The sequence below is a fragment of the Diachasma alloeum genome, unplaced genomic scaffold (assembly GCF_001412515.2).
Source record: "Diachasma alloeum isolate Michigan unplaced genomic scaffold, Dall2.0 Dall_scaffold_00213, whole genome shotgun sequence".
Lineage (NCBI taxonomy): Eukaryota > Metazoa > Arthropoda > Insecta > Hymenoptera > Braconidae > Diachasma > Diachasma alloeum.
In genome coordinates, this window is record NW_021680378.1 from 77,500 (window position 1) to 101,521 (window position 24,022).

Sequence of the window (24,022 nt, forward strand, 5' to 3'; positions counted from 1 at the left end):
AGTCGAAAATTCAAAAAATTCATTGATAAGTTGAATTTTAATTAATGGCAATCGATGGGGCTCAACAATACCTACATTTGAAAAAAAGATTCAATTCCATCCATTCATTTTCAGACTTTTTGGATCATACTGGATCGATATAACACAAAGAATCCAAAACTTAAATTTGAACAATCCCAAAGATTCCATTCGGAAGGAAAACCAGAATAATAGAAGTATGACAATAAACTCAGCTCCTCTAATTCCGGATTGAACTGGGGCAGGAGCTGCGTTAACTTGATACAAACTTCCGGGGGAAAGTGTTGCGTGCATCAGTAGTTGACGGATCACGATGACTTCCTGTGGCGACAGATTCATCGGATCTCAAATGTAAAGTGATAAGAAATGCGGGAGATACGAGGGTGTTATTATCTCTTCTCACTTGCCACTCGTCTACGTTTTATCTCTGTCCATCTCGATGGAGCAGACATTGTCAAATTTCTCTAGATGCAAGCGACTTTTTCACCTTCCGTGCAGCTCGTCTTTTGGGTCTCATGTTGTTATGAAAGAATCGTAAGTAGCTGTATGCTTGATACAGCAGTTGGGCTTAACGCGGACACGTCTAGGGTATTATACAGGTACGGGTGCGTCAACGTGTCGGTTGGTTTTGTTAATGGGTCCATCGCCACCTAAATGACGTTAATTCTTACTGCGATACAGAGGATACAGTCGCGTCGGATTTTTTTAATTGTATAGATTGACGAAAATTTGAATTTTTCAACAAATATCAGAATGTTTTCGAAAATCCGAAATTTTTTTCAATTTTTCTGTCAAACCGCCGAATTTTCACAAATTTTCGCGAATTTTCTGACAAACCGGAGAATTTTCTTGAATTTTTCAGAAGGCCGAAGCATTTTGTAAAACTTTTCAGAAAACCGGCGAATTTTCTTAAATTTTATAGAAAACCAGAGAATTTTCTCAAATTTTTGAGAAAACCGAAGAATTTTCGTAATTTTTCTGGAAAACCGCAGAATGTTCTCAGATTTTCTAAACAACCGGAGAATTTTCTCGAATTTTCTCATTTCTATTTGAAACCCTTTGCGGCAGAGGGAGGAGGTATCCAAGCAAGATGGCGGCGCCGCACCTGCCACCTCGTACTTTTGAACATTTCTCAAAAATATTCATCCTCTCCAGATCACCTTCAACTCGTTTCGTCCAGTTTCAGATCTTTCAATTAGTTTAATTTATTTGCGCAGAGGCTGTTGACCGCCTTCGAATCAATTGATCAATCCGAATAAGCGTGCGATAAATAGCATTCACCTCGTGTTTTTCTTATATGACAAAAAATGATAATAATTCCCAGTGATTAAATATTTGAAACATTTTGTTCTCACTCACAATACCTCTCACAAATAATTATCAACTTCCAAGAACCGAGCTGTTTCTAATCACGCCCGTCAATTCATTCCCTCCATTCGCGAATCCTCAATTGACATCAGTTAATTCCGCCTATCAAAACTGATTATCAATACCGCCGCTGATCGTTCCCAGGGCCCTAGAATAATCAAAGGGGGTTCAGATACTCCTATCACCGCAGAAACGCTCGGCTCATCCTCATCAGTATCCGTCGAGCGTTGTGCACGTGAACTCGTCACTGATTTAACATTCGAGAGAACGGGATGCCTTTGCACGGCATAAAATCATTGTTGCTGGAACTATTTTCTCGATATCAATTCATTATTTTCACCTGATTATTGTCACAACGGAATTCATTGTTATCGCGTGAAATTGTGGTTTGCCAACGTGTCACCATTGGTAACAGTTCGTTTTCGCATTTTTATTGTGAATGTTTAGATAATAAGAGTGTCTGGAAATAAGGAAAATGGCTGGTGTTTCAGTATTTGATGAGGTAATGAGTGTTAAAAATAGGTTTACTGTAGAGTTGACATTTTATCCATTTCGAATGCGTTCTTTTACTGTTTTGAATTGTTAGAAAAAAAATTGAGATTCGAAAAGTATTGATTTTTAATTAAATAGTCTGGAATTTTGAGTTTCTTGAAAATTGATTAATTAATTGTTTTTTGACAATTACAGAAAGGGATTTTCAATTGCCCATTTGTGGAAGGAATGGATAATTATTTAAGGATAAAAAAAGTCCCTTGGGATTGTATTTAGTTATCATAATACTGTTTGTTTTATTAATGATACAGTAATTTTCGTAGAGTGAATAGTTGACTGTAACCATAAAATTACGGAACAAAAATGTTCTTTTAAAATAAATTCCCCCCTTCCTAAAAAACTGATGAGAGCTCAACAAAATAATTGATAATACCAAAACAGTAATAAATGAACAAATAAATATTATCGAACAATAATTTTATTTTTTTCAAAATGATTTACTGTCACAGGTGGAACGAAAAATAAGCAAACACAGTTTGCGAATATCCCTGGACCTCTCAAAGGTATTTAAATTCTGAAAAAATTAAAACACTAAAAAACCGAGCGCAAGAATAAAAAGAAAATCTAATCATTTTATTAATTCTCAATCGCAGGAGAACGATGCAGATTCATCGAATGGCATGAAAAAATTCGTGGGAAGTGTCGATGACATGGTAAAGCTCATTATCACTGATTATCAACGTTATCTTTAAAACGTTATCTTTGCGTCAATTCCAGCACTTCATCCTCATAATGTTTATCTCAAACAACAGATGAACATGACGAGGAAATCCGCTGGAAATTATGTCCTCGTAATGAATTCTCCCTACAAATGAATAAAAACTGGAGTTAGGCAGTTATTGAGAGGCCGCGGGAGGGAAAACAAATACTGCAATGCGGGGGATACTTTCTGCCCTGATTTCTCTGCCAAAAGGGGATGGAAAAATCTGAACGATAACTTAAAAAATTTGTTCATTTTCTGGAAACTGGATGAGACGAGTTGAAGGTGCTTCGAAGAGGATAAATAATTTTAAGAGATGTTCAAAAGTACGAGGTTACTGACAGGTGCAGGCGCCGCCATTTTGCTTGGATACCTCAGCAAAATGGCGGCACCCCGCCTCATTCTCAAACATTTCCTAAAATTATTTATCCTCTTCATATCACTCTGAAAAATCAACAATTTTTCAAACCCATCTTCCATATTTTTTCATCCCCTGTCGGCTGAAAATTTCTGACGCAAATTTTTTAGAAGTTAGGCAGTTATTGAGAGGCCTCCGGAAAAAAAACTGCTTGATATTATACTTTTTAATTTTCAATAGAAAGACGATAATGAATCAATTATCTCGACCTCCTGCTTCGCAAACGGAAAATCCTCCATGAACTCCTGGTTTTCCAAGCATCGTAGAGCTATAAAAGCATTGAAATACGTCATTCTGCACGCAATCATCCTAGTTTACGCCGTTTTCGCCAGTTTATACTGGACGAATCACAGTGAGCTCGGCGTTTATTCGATTTTCACGGTCAATAAACATTGACACGTGTTTTCATAGATTTTAATTTTAGACTCCAACTGTGAGCTCGAGTGGTGCAATGGATATGGCATGCTTCTGATCCTGCTCGGAATTGTTTATTTTAGTCTTCTGTATTATTACGTTATCAAGAGGTATCTCAGCGATGGTATTAAGACAGTATTCTCTCCGATTTCTTCCTGCATTCAATCCATTCGTGGAAGAAGGTGAGAAACTGTCGAAATTTTTTACATTCTGGAGATGAGCAGATCTATGCCAAAAAAATCGACGCTAGGAATTTTTGCCTGTATTTTTTTCTGAAAAGATGGCGATTAGACAAAAATTTCGAATAAAGAAAAAATGAGAAATATTGATAATTGAGTTATGACTTGTTGAAAACACTAACCAAATTGGCCTCAATTTTTTGTAAAAAAAATTTTTTCAAATTGTCCTCAATATTTCTGCGCGGTTTCAAGCTATCAATTCGCCCTTTGGCACATTCAAAAAACATGAAAAACCCTTCAAAATGAGGCGTCATCTTCAGTTTGGCGGGGTTTGTACGAGATTTTTTTTTTAATCGTTTATTTCTGAAAAAGCTAATTTTTAAAAAATCTGAAATTTTCACCAAAAATTTTCAATCGAATGAAAGGAATTTTGCTGCCAATTAAAGTCTGTCTTTCGCCGTGATTCGGTGGTTATAATTTTTTTCAGTGGGACAAATATTGAAAATGACCGAAAATTGCTATTAGTCGTGCAATTATCCCCTAAATGAGCGAATATTCAATTATAGAATGGAAATACATTTTTCAAAGAGCTTTCATTTATTGGTAATCGAGAATTTAATTGAATTGACTAATCATTGTCAATACTTGTCTCAATGAATTGGCGTCAAAATTCTTGACATTTTATTGACATTTTTTGGTGAAAATTTCAGATTAAAAAAAATTAGATTGTTGAGTAATTAACGGCTAAAAAAACGTTGTCTCGTATAAACCCCGTCAAATTGAAGATAATGTTATCTATGACGCCTCATTTTGATGGGTTTTCCATGTTCTTTCAGTCTGCCAAAGGGCGATCTGATAGCTTGGAATATCGTAAAAATATTGAGGGCAATTTGAAAAAAAAAATTTTGGGATAAAAACTAGTAATTTTCAAAAAATCATAACTCCTTCAATTATCTATATTTTTCAATCGTTGTTTTTTCAAAATTTTGGTGTAATCGCCATCTTTTCAGACAAAAATTAAGACGAAAATCCCCAGCTTCGACTTTTTTATCCTGCTGATTTGAATTTATTAAATATTTATTAAAAAATCATGAGTGTCTAATATTGTTCACTCAATTTTCGTACTTCAACGTTGAAGAAAAAGTACACTGAGTGAATAAATAAATGACAATTGCTTTGTTTTCAGTTGCCTCTCCCGTTCTTTAAAAACAAGCTTCTATATTGCACTCTTCATTGCTCTAGTGATCTTCTTAATTTACGATACAATTGACTCGAGAGATCGCCTGATAAGTTGCATTGGCTTTGCCACAATTCTTCTCTTTGGCTTCGTATTCTCGAAACATCCGACACAGGTAAGTATCAAATGATATTTTCCTTTATAAAAAATATGAAAATGAAAAATTTATGAAAATACACACGAAAAAATTCAACAGGAAAATCTAGCGCATTTGCTGGACAATATTATTGGATCTCTATTGAATTCTCTATTAGCTTTTGGCCGATTTGATTGTCGTGTTCAATAAAAAATATTCAGTAGAAAAAGTCAATATTTTCTATAGAATTTTCTCGGCGCATATTTTCCAAGTTTTTTTTTCCATTCCATTTTTCTGTTCTTCTTATCAAGAAAATTAAAGAAAAAAATTTGGAAAATTTGAATTGAGTAGAAAAATTGAACTGTTTAGCGATTTCGATAGATTTTTCTATTAAATTTTTTTACAAGTGACATAATTCCTCTCTATACTATAAAAATCCAAATCGTCTTCTGGTGATAAAAATTCGGTACTCGAAATTAAGACTCCAAAATTAAGGGTCACAAGGGTCAAAATACGGATCACGAGGCCCAGAATAAGAATCACAAGGGTCAAAATAAGGGCCATGAAGGTCAGACTAAGGGTCAGGAGGATCAGAATATAGGTGACGAGGGTCGGAATAAGGGTCAAGAGGGTGAGATTAAATGTCACAAGGATCAGTTAAAGATCACGAGGACAACATAAAAGGTCAGAATAAGGGTCATGGGGGTCAAAAACCAAGGATCAGAAAGTAAAGGTCACCAGGGTCAAAATAAGGGTTGCGAGGGTTATTATGAGGATCAGATTAGGGAGCCAAATAAGGGTCGCAAGGGTCAGAATATCTCTCTATATTATAAAAATCCAAATCGATTTCTCGTGATGAAAATATGGTACTCGAAAGTAAGATTCCAAAATTAAGGGTCACAAGGGTCAGAATAAGCGTCCAAATAAGGGTCATGGGGTCAACATAAGAGTCATGAGGTTCATATGAGGCTATATGGGTATCATATGAGCGTCTAGGGGGGTTGGCGAGCCGAGCGAGCAAGGGGGCTCGCTCGTAGCCCCTTAGTCCCTTATGAAAAACATTAAAATATTTTCAATATAAAAATTCTCTCACTTCACAGATTAATTGGAGACCTGTCATATGGGGCATAATCCTCCAATTTTTATTCGGCTTGATAACAATTCGATGGGAAATTGGTAGACAAATTTTCGAATGCCTATCGAATAAAGTCGCTAAATTTCTTGATTACGCCAAGGACGGGGCGTCTTTTGTATTCTCAAATACGCTTGTTAATAACGGAGTCTTCGCTTTTTCTGTACGTAAGAAAGTAATTTAGTAATTCAGAGATCCCTCTCCACGCACGGAAAAATGTCATCGAAAAACCTGGCGAATTCGCTGGAAAATTCCACAGTTTATCTACGTGCTTTTTTTCAATAAAAACGTTCAATGAAAAATATTCTGTAGAATAATCAATGGAATTCGATTTTTTCTAACGGGAGAAAAAGATAAATAGAATGGAAAAAACTGTCGAAAAAAATGAAAATTCTTGTCGACTGCTATAGCAAAAATTTTAATGAATTCTACTTTTTTTCTATAATAAAGTTTCCATTTTACATTTTCCACAAAAAAACACGCAGTAAAGTTGCAGAACTCTTTAATAGAATCAACCGAAGACTAAAAGAATTATCAATAAAAGTTCAATAGAATTATCTATTGAATACGCAAGTTTTTTCTACGAAATTTTCTCGTGCGTGTCGCCTCGACTGAATTTTCTCGAACCAGTGAGCCATTTAATGTCTTCAATTTTCCTCAGGTACTTCCTGTGATATTTTTCTTCAGTTTTATGATCCAAATACTTTACTATTGGGGCGCTATGCAATGGGTCATTACGAAACTGGGCTGGGCGTTGCATTCAATCATGGGTACGACAGTTTGTGAATCCTTGAATTCAGCTGCCAATACGTTCCTGGGAATGGTACGATATTTTGCGTAATTTATTTCCTCAGAAGCAGATTTATAATAGGGTGAACAGGCCACTAGCAATACTGAGGCCAGTACCTGAACGATTTCACCCTTTATTGAATATTCTATAAATAATAGAATGAAAATTGTACGGATTATTATCATTATCAGTAATAACACTAATATATAATCGTGTGATGAAGTTTTTTTTTCGAAGTATCAAAATTACAGCAAGAAAAACAGGTGGGAAATTGCTCTTGTATTGCATATAGTACAGTTATTTTTGCTAATAAATTGGCAATATGTTTCCAAATGGTTATTCTGCACATCTTTTCCTTCTATCATGTATAATTCATTGTTTATTTCATTTTATTAAATTGAATAAGATTTCTTTTCAACTCATTTTGTCAGATTTTCAATTTAGTTGAATGTTATCATCATTATTCTTATTATTCCTTTCTTCTATACAACCGATTGTCTTTTTTACGGTTCTATCTCTCCCCTTGCTATTCAGTTTAACATAGCCCTTGAGTCTCCAAAAATTATAATTGGACAATCAAAAAAAGTAGAAAAAAACTGAACATTTTCAATGAACTTTTTTAATAAAGATTAAGAAATAAGTCTCATAGAGAGGAAATAGTGAATGGATAATTTATCATGGTAACTAACGATCTAACAGCCATTAGATACATCAAATGATTAATTTGCCATTTCCTCCCTATTGGATTTATTTCCCAATATTATTTAAAATCGCTCTTTGAAAATGTTCAGTTTTTTTTTTACAGTTTCTTGATTGTACAATCATAATTTTTGGAGACTCGAGGGCTAAATTGTCGTAAAACTGAATATAGCAAGTGGAGATCATTTCAGATTATCAAAATAAAAATAAATCAAGATCACGTTCGAAAGATAATCCACCCGGGCTTTCATGAAGTCCAACATTTCCTTAACCGTCCAGCTATTAGCTATTAGGGCCTGTTTACCCTACAACATTTTCTGCTCATTCCACTATTATTCCATTCGTTTGTCCATATTCTAGACAGAATCCCCGTTACTGATAAAGCCCTATATTTCGAAACTCACGACGTCTGAAATTCACGCAATCATGTGCTCCGGATTTGCAACTGTTTCAGGTAAAAATTCATTATCACTCATTGCTACAAACAATTTGATGCTGGAGATGAGATTAATCTGTTTGATCACAAGCTCTTGTTGTGATTTTCCATAGGAACGGTTTTGGCAGCTTATATTAGTTTTGGGGCACAACCGTCGCACCTCATAACAGCCTCTGTAATGTCAGCACCTGCAGCTCTATGTTATGCAAAATTATTTTACCCGGAGACCGAAAAGAGTCAGACGACTTTCAAGAATATTCCACTGCAAAAATCGTGAGTGAAATCGAAAAATAAGGATCCTCTTTATTTCAAAATGTTAAAATAATATCATATAATCTTCCAATTCCTTCTTCACATCCTATTGGAACTTTCGTTATTTGCAAAAATTAATCACTCTCAAAAACAATCTGAATAATGAATGAATATTAGCCATCTATGATGATGATTTAGCTTAAGTTCTATTTCTATTAATTTTCAAACAAATTTCCTGCTCAAAGTTATCACGCACGAAAAAAATTAATAGAAAAACCTATCGAATTCGGTAGAAAATTCTATTGAATTTCTGTTAAACTTTCTATTAGTTTTTGGCTGATTCTATTGACATGTTTAATAGAAAATATTCAATAGAAAAAGTCAACAGAATTGGGTTTTTCTATATAACTTATTCTTTTCATATATTTTTTATAGAATTTGCTCGACTCAAATTTTCTCAAGTTTTTTTCATTCTCTTTTTATTTTCTTCTCATCAAGACAATCAAACGAAAAAACTTAGAAAATTTGAGCCGAGGAAATTCTATAGAACATATCTCAATAGAACAAGTTATACAGAAAAATTGAATTCTATTGACTTTTTCTACTGAATATTTTCTATTGAACATTTTAATAGAATCGGCTAAAAACTAATAGAACAGTTTAATAGAAATTCAATAGAATTTTCTAACGAATTCGATAGGTTTTTCTATTAAATTTTTTCGTCTGGGTATTAATATTTTTTGAACCCAAAGCACATTGATCTTCATCATCGCTTCCTGGAGATTAATGTGCTTGGCTTTGTAAAAATATCGATAACTTTCATCAGAAAATTTGTTCAAAAATTTGGCAAATTAGCGACATTCTGTTAGCTCTTAACATCAGAGTCCTCCATTTTATGCGCGCGCCATTTGCCTAATATCCCATGATTTTTTTGAATTTCTGTTTTCCCTAATTCATGTTAAATCATCAACATCACGAGCCCTTGGCTTTTCTTATCTTCCGCAAAACGAAAAATAAAATTCATTAAATGCCTTGGTATTTTCATCAATTTGTATTCTCAGCTTGATGATTTTTTAGTGAGGACACAAGTGTGATGGATGCCGCGACGAAAGGCGCACTAGCCGGAATTCCTCTAGTACTTGGAATTGTCGCAAATATTGTGGCATTTGTTTCCTTCATTTCTTTCCTCAATGGAATTCTATCGTGGATTGGAGGTCTTGTTGGTTTTCCTGCTTTAACATTTGAGGTAAAATGAAATTTTACGTACGAAAAAATGCATAGAAAAACCTTGCGAATTCGGTGGGAAATTCTATTAGACTACTGACTTTTGTACTGAAAAGTCTATCAGTTTTTGAACGATTCCATTGACAAATTCCGCAGCTTCATCGTGCGTTTTCTAGAGAAAATGTCTAATAGAAACGGAAAAAAGTCGGTAGAATTTCATTTTTCTATAGAACTTTTTTTATTGAAAGAAACGTGGCTCAGATAAGCTACAGAATTTTTCAATACTATAATTTTTTCTGTAAAATTTTCAAGTAAAGTTTGTATATAATTTTGACGTGGATACGTCTATGGTTTCAATATGGGGGGTCATTTTGGCAAACGGTCCTTATGTGCCGCGCCACCTATCGGAATTCTAGAAAATTCTAGACATTTCGAGGTAGTTGGAGAAGTTTCTTGAAATTTCGAAAAAATTCAAGGAGTTTCTAGAAAATTCGAGAGAATTCAAAGAGTTTCCAGAAAATTGGAGGGAATGCAAGGAGTTTCTAGGAAATTCGAGAAAGAAGGAAAGACCATGGACGTATCGAAGATACAGCCGCCTGCAATTTTTTAAAAAACGTTTGGTTTGAAAGAAACGTGACTCAGATAAGCTACAGAATTTTTCAGTACTGTAATTTTTTCTATAAAATTTTCAAGTAAATTTTCTGTACAATTTTCAGTAGTAATACCACGAGACCTACGAAATTATCGAATATTTCCCGATTGTTTTGTTGCGTAGCAGCGAGAGGGAGAAGTTTTGCAGATTAAAATTTTTGTGCAAAACTTATCCCGATCGTTGATACGCAGTAAAACACGAGGGAATTGCCGATTAATTTTGAAGGTCGAGTGGTATTCGACAGATTATTTTTTGTAATCGGGTCCTTCCCAAACTGACTCAGTTTGACCTTCTTCATGACTTTCTTTCACTCCACAGGATAATATTTGACAGTTATTTGGTTAGAGAAACAATTGCAGAGCTAGAGGGAAACTATCGAAAGCCAGGGGGAAATAACCGCTGTAATTTTAATTGGGAAATACTTCATGTTATTGAATACTGACCTCTGATTGGCTCAGGGAAGACCAGATCCGATTACCAAAAATAATCAAGTAAATTTTCTGTACAATTTTCAAGTAAATTTTCTCCACTCATAATATGATAATGATAATGAAAATGAATCGTCATCCAAAAATTCCTCAAATTTCAGTACCTCTTATCCAAAGCATTCATGCCCTTGAGTTGGATAATGGGTGTGCCCTGGGACCAGTGTGAAGATGTTGGCACCCTGATAGGTCTGAAGACAGTAGTTAACGAATTCGTAGCCTATCAGAAACTCGGAGAATTCAAAGCCCAGGGTAGACTCACCCCGCGGGTCGAAGGAATCGCCACATTCGCAATCTGCGGATTTTCCAATCCTGGATCGATTGGAATAATGATGGGGGGATTGGGATCAATGGCGCCGGACAAACGGGAGCAAATTGCGTCTGTCGCCATAAGAGCCTTCATCGCTGGCTCCGCTGTTTGCTTCTTGACTGCCTCCATTGCTGGTAATTCTTCATTTGTTGCTTATATACACATGAACAATTCAGTAGCGAAGTGGTAAAACGGTTTAAGGGTATTATGGCGGGGTCCATAGCGGGAAAAAAAAGCAGAGAATTCAATGGAAATTGCTGAACGGATGATTCGATCCATTTGGAAGCCATGTGCAAAATGTCAAGACCCCTAATTAAACAATAATAATGGGAATAATTTTTGAAGTTGCTACTTATACACGCGGTTGAATGGGGCATCGGTAATTTTAGTGCTTTTCCTACGTTATTGATCTATCGATACAAACAATTTCAATTATTTATTTATAAAGAACGAATATTTAACAAAATAATAATTCCGTGCAAAATGTAATTTGAAGGACGCTGAATATTCATGATCTTTTTTCATATTTTTCTCCCGTAGTTTAAGGATGTTCTACACCCTTTCTGCCAAAATTCACGTTTTTTTAATTTTTCTGGCAAACTTATGATGGAATTGACGTGAAAAAATATAACGTTTTTGCGTTTTGTCATTATTTAATGACTGACGAAATTTTAAGGTGGTGCGAACATTTTCCTGCGTTTTCTCTAAACTTTTAAAAAGAATCACAAAACTGTAGAAAAAACGCATGAAAATTATCGCACCACTACGCAACTTCGTGAGCCATTAAAGAATGACAAACCACAAAATCGTTATATTTTTTCACGTCACTCCCATCGATAATTTGCCAGAAAAATGAAAACAACGTCAATTTTGACTAAAAGGGTGTCGAACATCCTTAATGACGAATTTGAGGATTGAAAATGGCTGAATCTATAGTGTAGTGTAGTCTGTACCGAACTGCGAAAAATACTTGGATATCCTCAAACCGTTTTACCACTGCGCTACTGATTCGCAATTGTTTTTTCAGGAATGCTCATGAATGAGGATTTCTACGCTCAAACCGTCGTTAATGGGACAACACTGAGTCCGGTGACAAAAAGTTGATAAATATTCTGAAAATATTTTCAAACAGTATTCCCGATGAACATCGCTCATTTCTGTAATTTCAATTGTACTTAATCCTTCGTCCAGTACTTCATTTTCTAACAGAAGAAAGTACACATTTTAAAAACATCACGTAGACATATGGAAAAATCAAAATCTATTGATTTTTTTCTCTCAAATGTAAAAAAAAAAAAATCTTGAAAAGGTAAATAAATTCGCATGCTCTGTGAAATTTTTTCACACTCAAGAAAAAACAAACATTATATCCTGATGAGTTTTATTTTCCGTCGCAATAGCTTGTTTTATGGAATAATCTTAAAAAATTTACATAAAAGTGCAGAATACATTTTACGATTGCACACTACCGAAAAAATTACACGAAGCACATAATGTTACTTGAAATTCATCGATTGTTACAAAACATTTTCCAACTTCTGGAATGGTATTTTAAATTGATTCTCTAAAAATAAATACAAAAGCTTAATAAAGCTACCGGAGGTGGGGGCAAAGTGGACATTTCGGACTTTTCAATAGCCTTTGAAGCTGTAAAATGTTGGAATTTCATCCTTCCGTCCACTGCCAACAATCATAAGTACATATTTCCATTTTTCTTCACTGATATGAATTCAAATGCTTTTTAAATTATCGCAATACTTTCAAGGTAACTCGTGAAGCTCGTGGAAATCGTAGAGACTGTGTGTACGGTTGAATATGTCGGCAGTCACTTCCAACATTTTTGGCAGAACGTCAACATTACGTTGAACATTGTCTCCACATACCTGTGAAATAGAGTTTTTTAACTTTTCGATTCAGATACTCATTCAATTTTGACGACTTTTCATGTCGTCAGTGCTTGATTTTTGAGACCTCTATTTTCAGCCAGTAATTTTTCAAATCATCGTTATTTTACAATTTCATTTCATTTGATGCCCTTTTTCCTGTCAGATTCGATATTCCTTTTTGCAATCAATTTTTTATAATCATTCTTATTGCGCAAAGCAATACGACCGATGAGAATCATATGTCCCAATTTAACAGCTGTTAAATTTTCATACTACAATGAATGATGTGCTCATGTTCCAATTCCTATGCTCACTGAATAAGATTTTAATCATAATTACAATTCGATTCCTTCTAGAACACACTTTAGAGTCTGAATTTCTGGAATTAAATGTTTGTTGAAACTCTGATAAAAGTGTGTGCCCACACTGTTATCAATTTTCAGTTAGTTCACACGGTAATTCAATTAATCTGTTGTTCATCTCACCAATATATTGTCATCTCGTGTTTTCCGCCCAAAATGAAAAATTAAACCTCAATTTGGAATATTGTATTTGGATATTAATATTATTTGTTCAAAGTGAAAAAATCGATCATCATTTTCACTATATTGCATTCAGATTCTCCTATCCTTGATGTGAACAATGTAAGATAATCTCCTAATACTAGCTATTAATTCTAATCAACTTTGTTCGAAGAAAACCTCAGTAAATGCAATATTAAAAAAGTAGAATTATTCTGCTTTCTTCAGACCTAAATGATTTGGACAATTATGATTCGTCTATTCATGTTTCATAGGATGGTATTGAATTCTCTTTTGTTTGTTAGGTGGACTTCATGAAAATCCCACGCAAGACGATTATATTCATAAAAATCGCCTTACTTTCTCCATTCCTTCGAGATATCCGCCAGGTTCGAGTTCTCGTTTTAAATTCGAGATAGGGGTGAGCGGGGTAAAATGGACACTTTCGACTTTTTTTTCGAAATATCCATAACTCAGAAAGAGATTCATGAATTAAGCTCAGTTCAAGTTCATCACGAAGGAGAATAATTCTACTTTCAACTGAAAAATAAAATTATTCCATTTGATCAATTATTCAACACGTCATGAACTTTACGAAAAAAGTCAAGTGTCCATTTACCTCGACTCGCCCCTTTTGCCCATGCTTTTTCTTTCTTACAAAATTTGAAGATAAACAAATTGCTGGGGAATTGAGTCCCGCACTAATGTCTTCAGCTATCTTATCTCACGTTCCACGGACAGACAATTTATTATCTAACAATACTGTAATGACATTTACCTTCCTGAGCAGTGTTTCCCTGGTAGGCATGGTGTACATAGCAACAACAGCTGTTTTCCTTATGACCCATGGATGATGCTTGGCCAGGGTTTTGTTGTAAGCATCCTGACAACAGCTCGATGTCTTATCAGCATCGGAGAGATCCCCCAATTGCCTCAAAAATTCTCTAATAAAATCTGAAATTCAACAATTTTTTATCTTCTCAATACGTCACCCGATTGAAAACTTACCAAGTCCTCTGTGAAGTCTCAGCAGGGTCCTAGCCCCATTAGAGTAATCTCCCTTGTTCAATAATTTATTCTCCTTCTCATGCTCGATCATTGACTTCACTGTTTGATACTTCTCCTCTTCTTTATTCAATAATTCATTTAGAATATCAATTTTCTGCTTCAAATCGGCGGAAACAAAACTGAAGACACTTCCCATTAGTTGAAAGAACCTGAAACAAAGAGCAGTATGGAAACAATGAATACGTTATTTCCAGGAATTATGCACTCTGTACAGGTAATGATTTTTGCACTTGTAGTAGTTGGTCATGTGACTCATTTGAAAACACTCGGGGATGAGTTGCCTCCATAAAAATATTTATGTTAAGTTAAATAATTTGTGGACTCACTTGTAAAGTTCATTGTAGGCATCGAGATAAGCCCTCATGTTGACATCGTCATCTTCTATGAGGGCACGATCAAAGTGATCGTGAACTACTCTCAGGTCGAAGAACGTCACCTCCACTCCCTCCGCCATATTCGAAGATACTGGTCATGTTCAATGTTCTCTTCTGTTGTGTATATATGCATAACGTTCGTCTACGTGTACACAGTAGTTTCTTTTCTGACGAATGATAAGAGCATTCGGATACGGTAGTCAAGAACAGCTGTCGATAAAGACAAATGTCATTTGTTGATATCTCCTGTCTTGTGGAAATTTGAATGTTTTCAAGAAATTTTTTTATTACAAATTCTTCTTCCAATAACACATCAAAACGTTTACTTGGCGCTTTTTTTTTACAAATTTTTCGTTTTTTTTTGGGATACGGTATTCAAGAACAGCTGTCGATAAAGACAAATGTCATCTCCTGTTGATACCCCAATGTTGTGGAAATTTGAATTTTTCCAGTGAATTGTTTTATTATAAATTGTTTTTCCGATAACACATCAAAACGTTTACTTGGCGCTTTTCTTACCAATGTTTTTTATTTTAATGGGATACCGTATTCAAGAACAGCTGTCGATAAAGACAAATGTAATCTCCTATTCACACCCCGTTTTTGTCGAAATTTAATTTTTTTCAGTGAATTTTTTCATTATAAATTCTTTTTCAATAACACACCAAAACGTTTATTTAGTCCCTTTTTTACCAAATTTTTTTGTTTGTTTTTGGGATATAGTATTTAAGAATAGCTGTTGATAAAGACACGTATCATCTGCTGTTGATACCCCAATGTTGTGAAAATTTGAATTTTTCCAGTGAATTTTGTTATTATAAATTCTTTTTCCGACAACACATCAAAACGTTTACTTAGCGCTTTTTTTACCAAAGTTTTTTGTTTTTTTCGGGATATGGTATTCAAGAACAGCTATCGATAAAGACTAATATCTAATCTTCTATTTATACCCCACTGTTGCGGTGAATTTGACTTTTTTCAACGAATTTTTTTATTATTCATTTTTTTTATTTTTCGTCATCAAAACATTTAATTGGCGTGTTTTTTTAAAGCAAATTTTTGTCTTTTTTTTTTTTGAAATGCAGTATTTAAGAACAGATTTCGATGAAGACAAATGTCGTCATCTATTGATATTCGCCTGCTTCTGTTGAAAAAAAAATTGAGATCATATTTCATTGGCTCGATAGAGAATACTATAGGGGAATCACAATTTTTTTGTGAGCAAATTGAAGAGCAAATGGTAAGGGATCGACGGGTGCCTCTGGCTGGACGATAGAGATATCTCGCGGCGAGATGAGGAATATTGTTTCCAATGAGACGTTGACTAGGTAGGTACTGTAACTTCAATCCACTGTGCCATTATAAGAAATAGTTTAAAATTGTTGAAAAATCCATATGTTCACATCTCCGTAAAATCGTACTAAATATTGGAGAAAAATTTTTAATGAAAATTTCTCATGTGGAACATATAGATTGGACCTTAATTGAACCTTATGACGAAACTCCGAGACGCCAAATATTGAGGAACCATTAAGAACCAAAATTTCAGTCAACGTAATGGCTGGGTTGGAACTTAAGTTCGCGAACGTGGCAAGTGTCATTAACTACTTGTTCATTAACATCTCTGATAAATTTATGATGAATTACAATCACAACATTTGACCAAATATTTCGATTTCAGATTTTTCGTCATGGAGATCGAGCTCCGGAGAACGATCCCTACGAATCATTTCCAACGAGTCCATATTCAGAATCGAATTTCCATCCTTATGGTTACGGACAATTGACCAATGTAATGTACTTATCATGCATTTGATTATTCATCAAGAAGTTAATGAAAAGTTTTTAAGAATCAAGACCGAAAAATGTTTTAAGAATTTTTTGAAGCCAAGATAAACTCGAAATCATGAAGAATAGAGGGAAGGAGGTCGAACTGCAATGGGGGCCTCCATTGAAAATGGGGAGCGCAAATTAATTGGCACGGTAGGTGACGCAGGTTCTTGGGTTCACTACACCAACTCACGGACCCAAGATTTCCCATGTATTGGGGACGCTTAATAACAAGACGCCCTCTATGAATGTCTGCGTTAAGGGTGCACATCTACGATACACAAGCAAATCCGGGCTTGCGTGAGCGCGTTGTGTATACCTCTTTGACGGCCATATTGGCAAAAAACAGCGCTCTCAACGATATTTCTTGTTCCCAATTAGTGTTCGTTGATTTTGCCTTCAAAGCCAATTTATCCGTCGATACTCTTGTTATGTTCTTGCTTTATTCCGCTTTCTATCATTATTCTTCAATGAAATGAAAAAAGTTTGATAATAATGACGCGGAGGTGTTCTTCGTTCACGAAAACGCCAAACTTTCTTCAAATGTTCAATTAACCCTCCTGAACTGGCTAGATCTCTTACGTCTCACTTGCACTGCACTGGCGCCCTATAGGTTGAGTAGTTGGCGGCGGCGCGCCGCTCTACCCGCCAGTTCAGGTTAAAAATAATAAAATACATCTACTCTTATTTCCACTTGATCCAACCAAATTACTAATACCATTCAAAAGTTCCCTCTCCACCGCGTCTGCGTCTGATCGCTCACAACTACTGCGACCTCTACGATTTATTTGAAATTTTCGGTTTAGGCCCCATATCTTCCGTGCTCCGTTCGACCTCCTTCTCTCTATTCTGTATGCTGGAAATATTCCCAAGTCCAGCATAAGATCAGCGAAATAGATTGCTGATCGAAAATGTCACCTATTTTCTAACAAATGATTTCTCATTTTCCTTAAGAAAGGAAAACAGCGTGCATATGATCTTGGCAGACACATTCGTAAACAATATGGCGAATTCTTGGGGGATGTATACGATCCAAATGTTGTATTCACACGCAGCACTGATTTGGACAGAACCAAGATGTCTCTGCAATCGGTGATGGCTGGTATCTTCTCCCCTCCAGCTGAAATAAAGTGGAGTCCAGAATTGAATTTAGAAAATATTGAATTGAATTACCTGCCATGGGACAGAGATATCCTCCTGCTGCCCGTCGTCAGTTCAAAGTGAGACGAAGGCTTTTCCATCACCAATTAATCGATGATTATAAAAAAAAAATGTTTTCGTAGATTCAAAGAAGCGTTGTGCGCCGTCGAGAATCTCCCCGAAGTGCGGAAGGAAGTAGAAAAATTCCATGGCTTCCTGGAGGATCTCTCCAGATGGACTGGCAGCAAAATCGAGACTATGAAAAATTGTGGTAGTGTTTATCAGGGTTTATCAGCATTACAATCCATGGAACTTGAGCTTCCTGAATGGGCAGCTGGAATCTTTCCCAATGGGATGCTGTCAGATGCTGCTTATCTGCATTATCGAATCCAGAGTTACAGTAGAAGATTGAGAGCTTTGAATGGAGGTAACATTTACAAAATTTATGATTGATGTTAGATTGATACGAACTTACCTCAGGAATGCTTCTGAAGAACTTCACGGAGAGTATGTTGGCTGCAGTTAAAAGAGATGCATCATCACAACGGAAAATTGTATTACTGAGTGGTCACGACACAAATATTGCTGGTCTTTTAGCTATTCTTGGGGTTTATGAAGCCCATGTGCCAGAATATTGCAGCGCAATCTTCGTTGATTTACTGGCGAGGAATGATGAACACTTCGTCAGCGTGAGTGTCAATCCTCCATTGGTAATTCATCAGATTCTATCATAAATATATCATTCAATTATTGTAGATCCATTATTATTCGGGGACTTCAGCAAAGCGAACAGCACTGCGACTACCCGGTTGTGAAGAACTATGTCCTCTGAAGACTTTTATAGAACTATTCAGTGATGCTCTACCCACAGGGCAAAACCTGATATGAAAGCTGCCCCTATGAATAAAGAATTATTTGATCATTAGAAATGGCCAAGATATAGCTCTTTATTATTCCCATTATCGAGTGCCTTATTACAAATAACCAAGCGCAGTTAATTTCGATATGAACTTAAACACCTCAAGAATGCTGCTGAAGAACTTCACGAAGAATATGTTGGTTGCAGTCAAAACAGATGCACCGTCACAACAAAAAATTGTATTACTGAGTAGTCACGACACAAATATTACTGGTCTTTTAGCAATTCTTGGGGTTTATGAAGCCCATGTGCCAGAATATTGCAGCGAAATCTTCGTTGATTTACTGGCGAAGAATGATGAACACTTCGTCAGCGTGAGTTTCAATCCTCCATTGGTAATTCATCAGATTCTATCATAAATATATCATTCAATTATTGTAGATCCATTATTATTCGGGGGCTTCAGCAAAGCGAATAGCACTGAGACTACCCGGTTGTAAAGAACTATGTCCTCTGAAGACTTTTATAGAACTATTCAGTGATGCTCTACCCACAGGGCAAGACCTGATATGAAAGCTGTCCCTATGAATAAAGAACTATATGATCATTAGAAATGGCCAAGATATAGCTCTTTATTATGCCCATTATCGAGTGCCTTATTACAAATAACCAAGCGCAGTTAATTTCGATATGAACTTAGACACCTCAAGAATGCTTCTGAAGAACTTCACGAAGAATATGTTGGTTGCAGTCAAAACAGATGCACCATCACAACAAAAAATTGTATTACTGAGTAGTCACGACACAAATATTACTGGTCTTTCAGCAATTCTTGGGGTTTATGAAGCCCATGTGCCAGAATATTGCAGCGAAATCTTCGTTGATTTACTGGCGAAGAATGATGAACACTTCGTCAGCGTGAGTTTCAATCCTCCATTGGTAATTCATCAGATTCTATCATAAATATATCATTCAATTATTGTAGATCCATTATTATTCGGGGGCTTCAGCAAAGCGAACAGCACTGAGACTACCCGGTTGTGAAGAACTATGTCCTCTGAAGACTTTTATAGAACTATTTAGTGATGCTCTACCCACAGGGCAAGACCTGATATGAAAGCTGCCCCTATGAATAAAGAATTATTTGATCATTAGAAATGACCACGATATAGCTCTTTATTATTCCCGTTAGCGAGAGCCGGGTGATAAGTAACCAAGCGCAGTTAAATTCGGTGCAGTCATGCCTGAAGCCCCGAAGATTTTCCGACAATCTGCCCTAGTTTTGGATAAATATGTTCAGAGTGTCGTTTTGATTGTCTGTGTTATCATAATGTCAGTTATTATTTGTTATTCCATAGCTTTTCTTGTGTCGTCCTTCGGGGAGACAGAAGGATTTGAATACAAGCTCGTGGGCGTGGTGAGTAGCATAAATTACCCGGTTATCATACCTGGATCAGTATTTCGATCTGGACATTTAGGTCTGAATTATTTTTCGGCTAGACGTGATGATCATCCGAGGGCAATAAGTGGGGGAAAAAGTTTGTCTTTTTCCTCTGGAAATTATGATTTTTTGTATAATAAAAGGAGAATTAAAAATGATAATTGCAAAATGCACCGGTGACCTTGAATGCTTGTGGCATCATTTAGATCATTATTTGAAATAGTGTCACGAGTGAATGGCCAATCATTGGTCGTCACCGATGATTAACATCATAGGAGCGCTAATTTTTGATAATTTTTATCGCATTGGCCTTCGCTGAAGTTCAAACAGTTTATTTCAATAATTTAGTTACAAAAATAAAATATGTGCAATATTCTTATTGCGCAAGGATCGGCGTTTTATAGGTTTAAATTATAGATAAAATGACGAAGAAAATCACCGATACATAAAACTTGATGTTTGTAATTCATGAGATAGTCGGTCTTGCGTTCGCATGAATGAATAAAAAGCCAAAGACCCTGTTCAATTCGATTATAAATCTGCCTCCTCTCTATATCAAGATAAGAATTGAAGAATACCACAGAGTTGTTGAGAATAAGGAGAGGATGGATGCAATTCTACTACTCAACTATTCACTATTCGCGAATGCCACATGCAACCATTGTCCCTGAAATGTCGGTAATAGAGAAACGGGTCAAGCGATCTCCATATCACAATAAACAAAAAAACGGATTGAAATATACTTTTCAGCATTGAATACTGTGTTTTAAACAGCTAGAATGCAATTGCCTAAAATAATAATTCCAGATTTTTCGCCATGGAGATCGAACTCCGGATAATCATGACCATGAAGTTTTTCCAACGAGTCCATATTCTGAATTGGCTTTCTATCCTTACGGCTATGGACAATTGACCAATGCAAGTATCACCCCACACGGAGGGAATTAAATAGTAAATATCATCGCCACAAGAGAGATTACTATGGTAACATAGTAAAAGAGTTTTCAACTGTCTCTACATGGTAATCTCTACTATGTTCCACAGTAATGCTTACTATGTAATAGAGTAAGCATAGTAAACGTTATTACTATGTAATAGAGTAAGCATAGTAAACGTTATTAACGCTTACTATGCTTACTCGCTACACTACAGTAGTAACGCACGCGCGTTATTAGTGTGCTTACTATGTAACATAGTAAGCATTACTATGTAACTATAATAACTAATACATATCATGTTACTATGTTACTATGTAGTATTATACTAACACTACTAGTAGTATAGTAAGCGTTACTATAGTTGCATAGCGCTTATTATAGTTACATATTAACGCTTACTATGTTACGTAATAACGTTCACTATGTAACATAGTAACCGTTACGTAATAACGTTCACTATGTAACTATAGTAACGCTTACTATACTACTCGTAGTGTTAGTATAATACTATAGTTACATAGTATTATAGTGAACGTCATTACGTAACATAGTACCTATTACCATTAAGGAGTTCACTATGTCCCATAGTAGCCATTACCACATGCATATTAATACTTACAAAACTTTGGTAAAATTTATTATGTGCCGATTCCGACATAGTAATCTTTACTATTTTATTTTCTCCGTGCATCTTTTTCCTTTCTCCAATGATTATTCAATATTGTAATTTCCTCTTTTATTCTTCATTCAGAGAGGAAAACAACGTGCTTATGAACTTGGCTTACACATACGCGATAAATATGATAAATTCTTGGGGGATATATATCATCCTCATGCAGTATTTGCGCAGAGTTCTTATTACGACAGATCAAAAATGTCTCTGCAAATGGTGATGGCAGCTATCTTCCCGCCAGCAGCTGTTCAAATGTGGAATTCAACATTGAATTGGCAGCCAGTTGTCATGAATTATGCACCACGTTATCGAGATAATCTGCTTGCCATCATCAACTGCTCAAAGTTAGGCCGAGAATTTACTTTTAGCAGCTACTTATTGACATGTACGAAAAAATTTCATTGAAAAATCTAGCAAATTCTATTGAAAAATCTATTAGTTTTTGGCTGATTCTTGAATAATTCAGCAGCTTTATAGCGCGATTTTTAATAGATGATGCAGAGATCGGCAATAATCATTAATTTCCCACTATTTTTCGAAGTAATTCCAATTATCACCCTGAATCGTTAATTGGCATTTTCAATTTTTCGATTACTCCGTCAGTCGGTAATCACAACAAAAAATTACGCATTAAATTGTCAGTTAACAATCAGAATTGGGGTGATGGATTCATAAAAAAATCAGTAACCGGAATTACTAAGAGATTGATCATCATTTCAATAATGAATGAGAACCGTAAATTAATTCGTTAACCGAATAATCATTAATTAGGATCGGTAATTATCTGCACGGAGAAAAATTTTTGATAAAAATGATCACACCGTTCTATAAAAGTGTATCATGAGTCATCGTTTCCTCATTTCTATCCCGAAATTTAGTAAAAATTAATACATGATGATCAAATTTTATTCTACGTTAGAGAAATTTTATCTTGATAAAAATAAAAATGACCGTGCCGGTAGAGTAAAAATTATTGTACCGGTAGGATAAAATTTACCAACCGTTCTAGACTTTTCGTGAATTAACTTGAAAAGTGAACCATTCGTTAACTATTAACGAATATTCATTTAGTCATATTGAACTCTACCGTTTGTTAATAGTTAACGAATCTCGTTTGGAATAAATGAATCAGTCTATCAGAGGGTAATCAAATAATATTAATTATAATTTACAATTCTGCTGATGCTTGAGAAGATGTCCTACTGCAACTATTTTACAGAAAAAATCAGTGAAATTTAATCCTCCTATACAATTGTTTCTATTGAGACATTTTCTATAGGAATTCCTCAACATGAATTCTCTCCGTCTTTCCACTATTTCCCTTTTATTTTCTGTGAAAGAAATATTTTACATTGAACGTAAAGAAAAGCGCAGTGAACCTGTGGAATTGTTCAAAAGAATCAGCTAAAAATGCATAGAATTTTCCATCGAATTCGAAAGATTTTTCTATGAAATTTTTTTCGCGCGTGAGTTGACCCTAAAATTCGTTCTTGATTTTTGGCAGTTTTGTGGAGGAGCTCTACAGCGTACTGAAACTCCCCGAAGTTGAAGAGGAATTAGAAAAATTAAGTGACCTTCGGAAGGATCTCTCTGAATGGACAGGGGTACCAATGAATAATCTACTCGATTTAGGCTACCTTTATCACGGTTTAACAGCTTTACAGTCCATGGGGCTTAAGCTTCCTGAATGGACTTCTGGCATCTTTCCGGATGGAATATTATCGGATGTTACCGTTATGGGGTATCGATTTATCAGCTCCACTCCAAGAATGAAAACTTTGGTTGGAGGTAACAATTGTAGAATTTTCAATTCGTTGAGATTCAATTTTTTAAAATGATATACTGTCAATCCTTTCAGGAAGGATTTTGAAGAACTTCATAGATATTATGCGGGCTGTAATGAAAGGTGATGGTGAATCAAAACGAAAAATGATATTGCTGAGTGGTCACGATCTGAATGTCTCCTCTCTCCTATCAATTATCGGTTATAAACCTCATGTGCCGGAATATTCGAGTGCAGTTTTCGTTGAATTACTGGCGAACGGTGGTAATTATTACATCAGCGTGAGTGTCAGGTCTCAATTGATCACTATATCGATTTTGATGATGAGTATTTCTTTTGGACTTCATTATTGTAGGTTCAGTACTATCTGGGGATTCCGCCGAAGACAATACCAATAAAAATACCTGGTTGTGGAGAAGTATGCCCTTTCAATAAGTTTATCGAATTATTCGGGGGCGTCCTACCCACGGAGGAGGATTTGGTGTGTTGAAAATGAGGGATTGTTAGGAGACTGATGTATTAAGAGTTAATTGAAACTATGATGATTAAAAAGTTTGACATTTGTAA

General features: G+C 35.4%; 3 protein-coding genes across 4 annotated transcripts; 2 read left to right on the plus strand and 1 right to left on the minus strand.

The window, feature by feature from the left end:
- The first annotated feature begins 1,575 nt into the window (after positions 1–1,575).
- Positions 1,576–12,304, plus strand: LOC107037099 (uncharacterized transporter YutK). Of its 2 annotated transcripts, XM_015255460.1 has the most exons (13): positions 1,576–1,888; positions 2,388–2,441; positions 2,532–2,591; positions 3,237–3,408; positions 3,481–3,652; positions 4,836–5,001; positions 6,063–6,257; positions 6,756–6,917; positions 7,944–8,037; positions 8,133–8,292; positions 9,349–9,517; positions 10,737–11,076; positions 11,970–12,304. In XM_015255460.1, exons 1-13 carry the CDS (start codon positions 1,862–1,864, stop codon positions 12,044–12,046), a joined length of 1,848 nt encoding a protein of 615 aa, XP_015110946.1. In that variant the 5' UTR covers positions 1,576–1,861; the 3' UTR covers positions 12,047–12,304. The 2 variants fall into 2 exon arrangements, with proteins under 2 accessions (XP_015110946.1, XP_015110947.1); XM_015255461.1 differs by lacking the exon at positions 6,063–6,257.
- A 2-nt stretch (positions 12,305–12,306) lies between these two features.
- LOC107037100 (ceramide-1-phosphate transfer protein) lies at positions 12,307–14,891 on the minus strand. The gene is made up of 4 exons (XM_015255462.2): positions 14,744–14,891; positions 14,358–14,566; positions 14,128–14,303; positions 12,307–12,825 (listed from the first exon to the last, which is right to left on the minus strand). The coding sequence occupies exons 1-4, from the start codon at positions 14,869–14,871 to the stop codon at positions 12,703–12,705; spliced, it is 636 nt and encodes a 211-aa protein (XP_015110948.1). The 5' UTR covers positions 14,872–14,891; the 3' UTR covers positions 12,307–12,702.
- Positions 14,892–16,348: 1,457 nt separating this feature from the next.
- On the plus strand, positions 16,349–24,022 carry LOC107036991. Its single transcript, XM_015255297.2, has 15 exons — positions 16,349–16,381; positions 16,473–16,583; positions 17,576–17,841; positions 17,905–18,188; positions 18,242–18,471; positions 18,518–18,633; positions 18,787–18,994; positions 19,344–19,538; positions 19,606–19,721; positions 19,839–20,037; positions 20,869–20,979; positions 21,751–22,016; positions 23,177–23,460; positions 23,531–23,736; positions 23,811–24,022. Exons 1-15 carry the CDS (start codon positions 16,349–16,351, stop codon positions 23,943–23,945), a joined length of 2,760 nt encoding a protein of 919 aa, XP_015110783.2. The 3' UTR covers positions 23,946–24,022.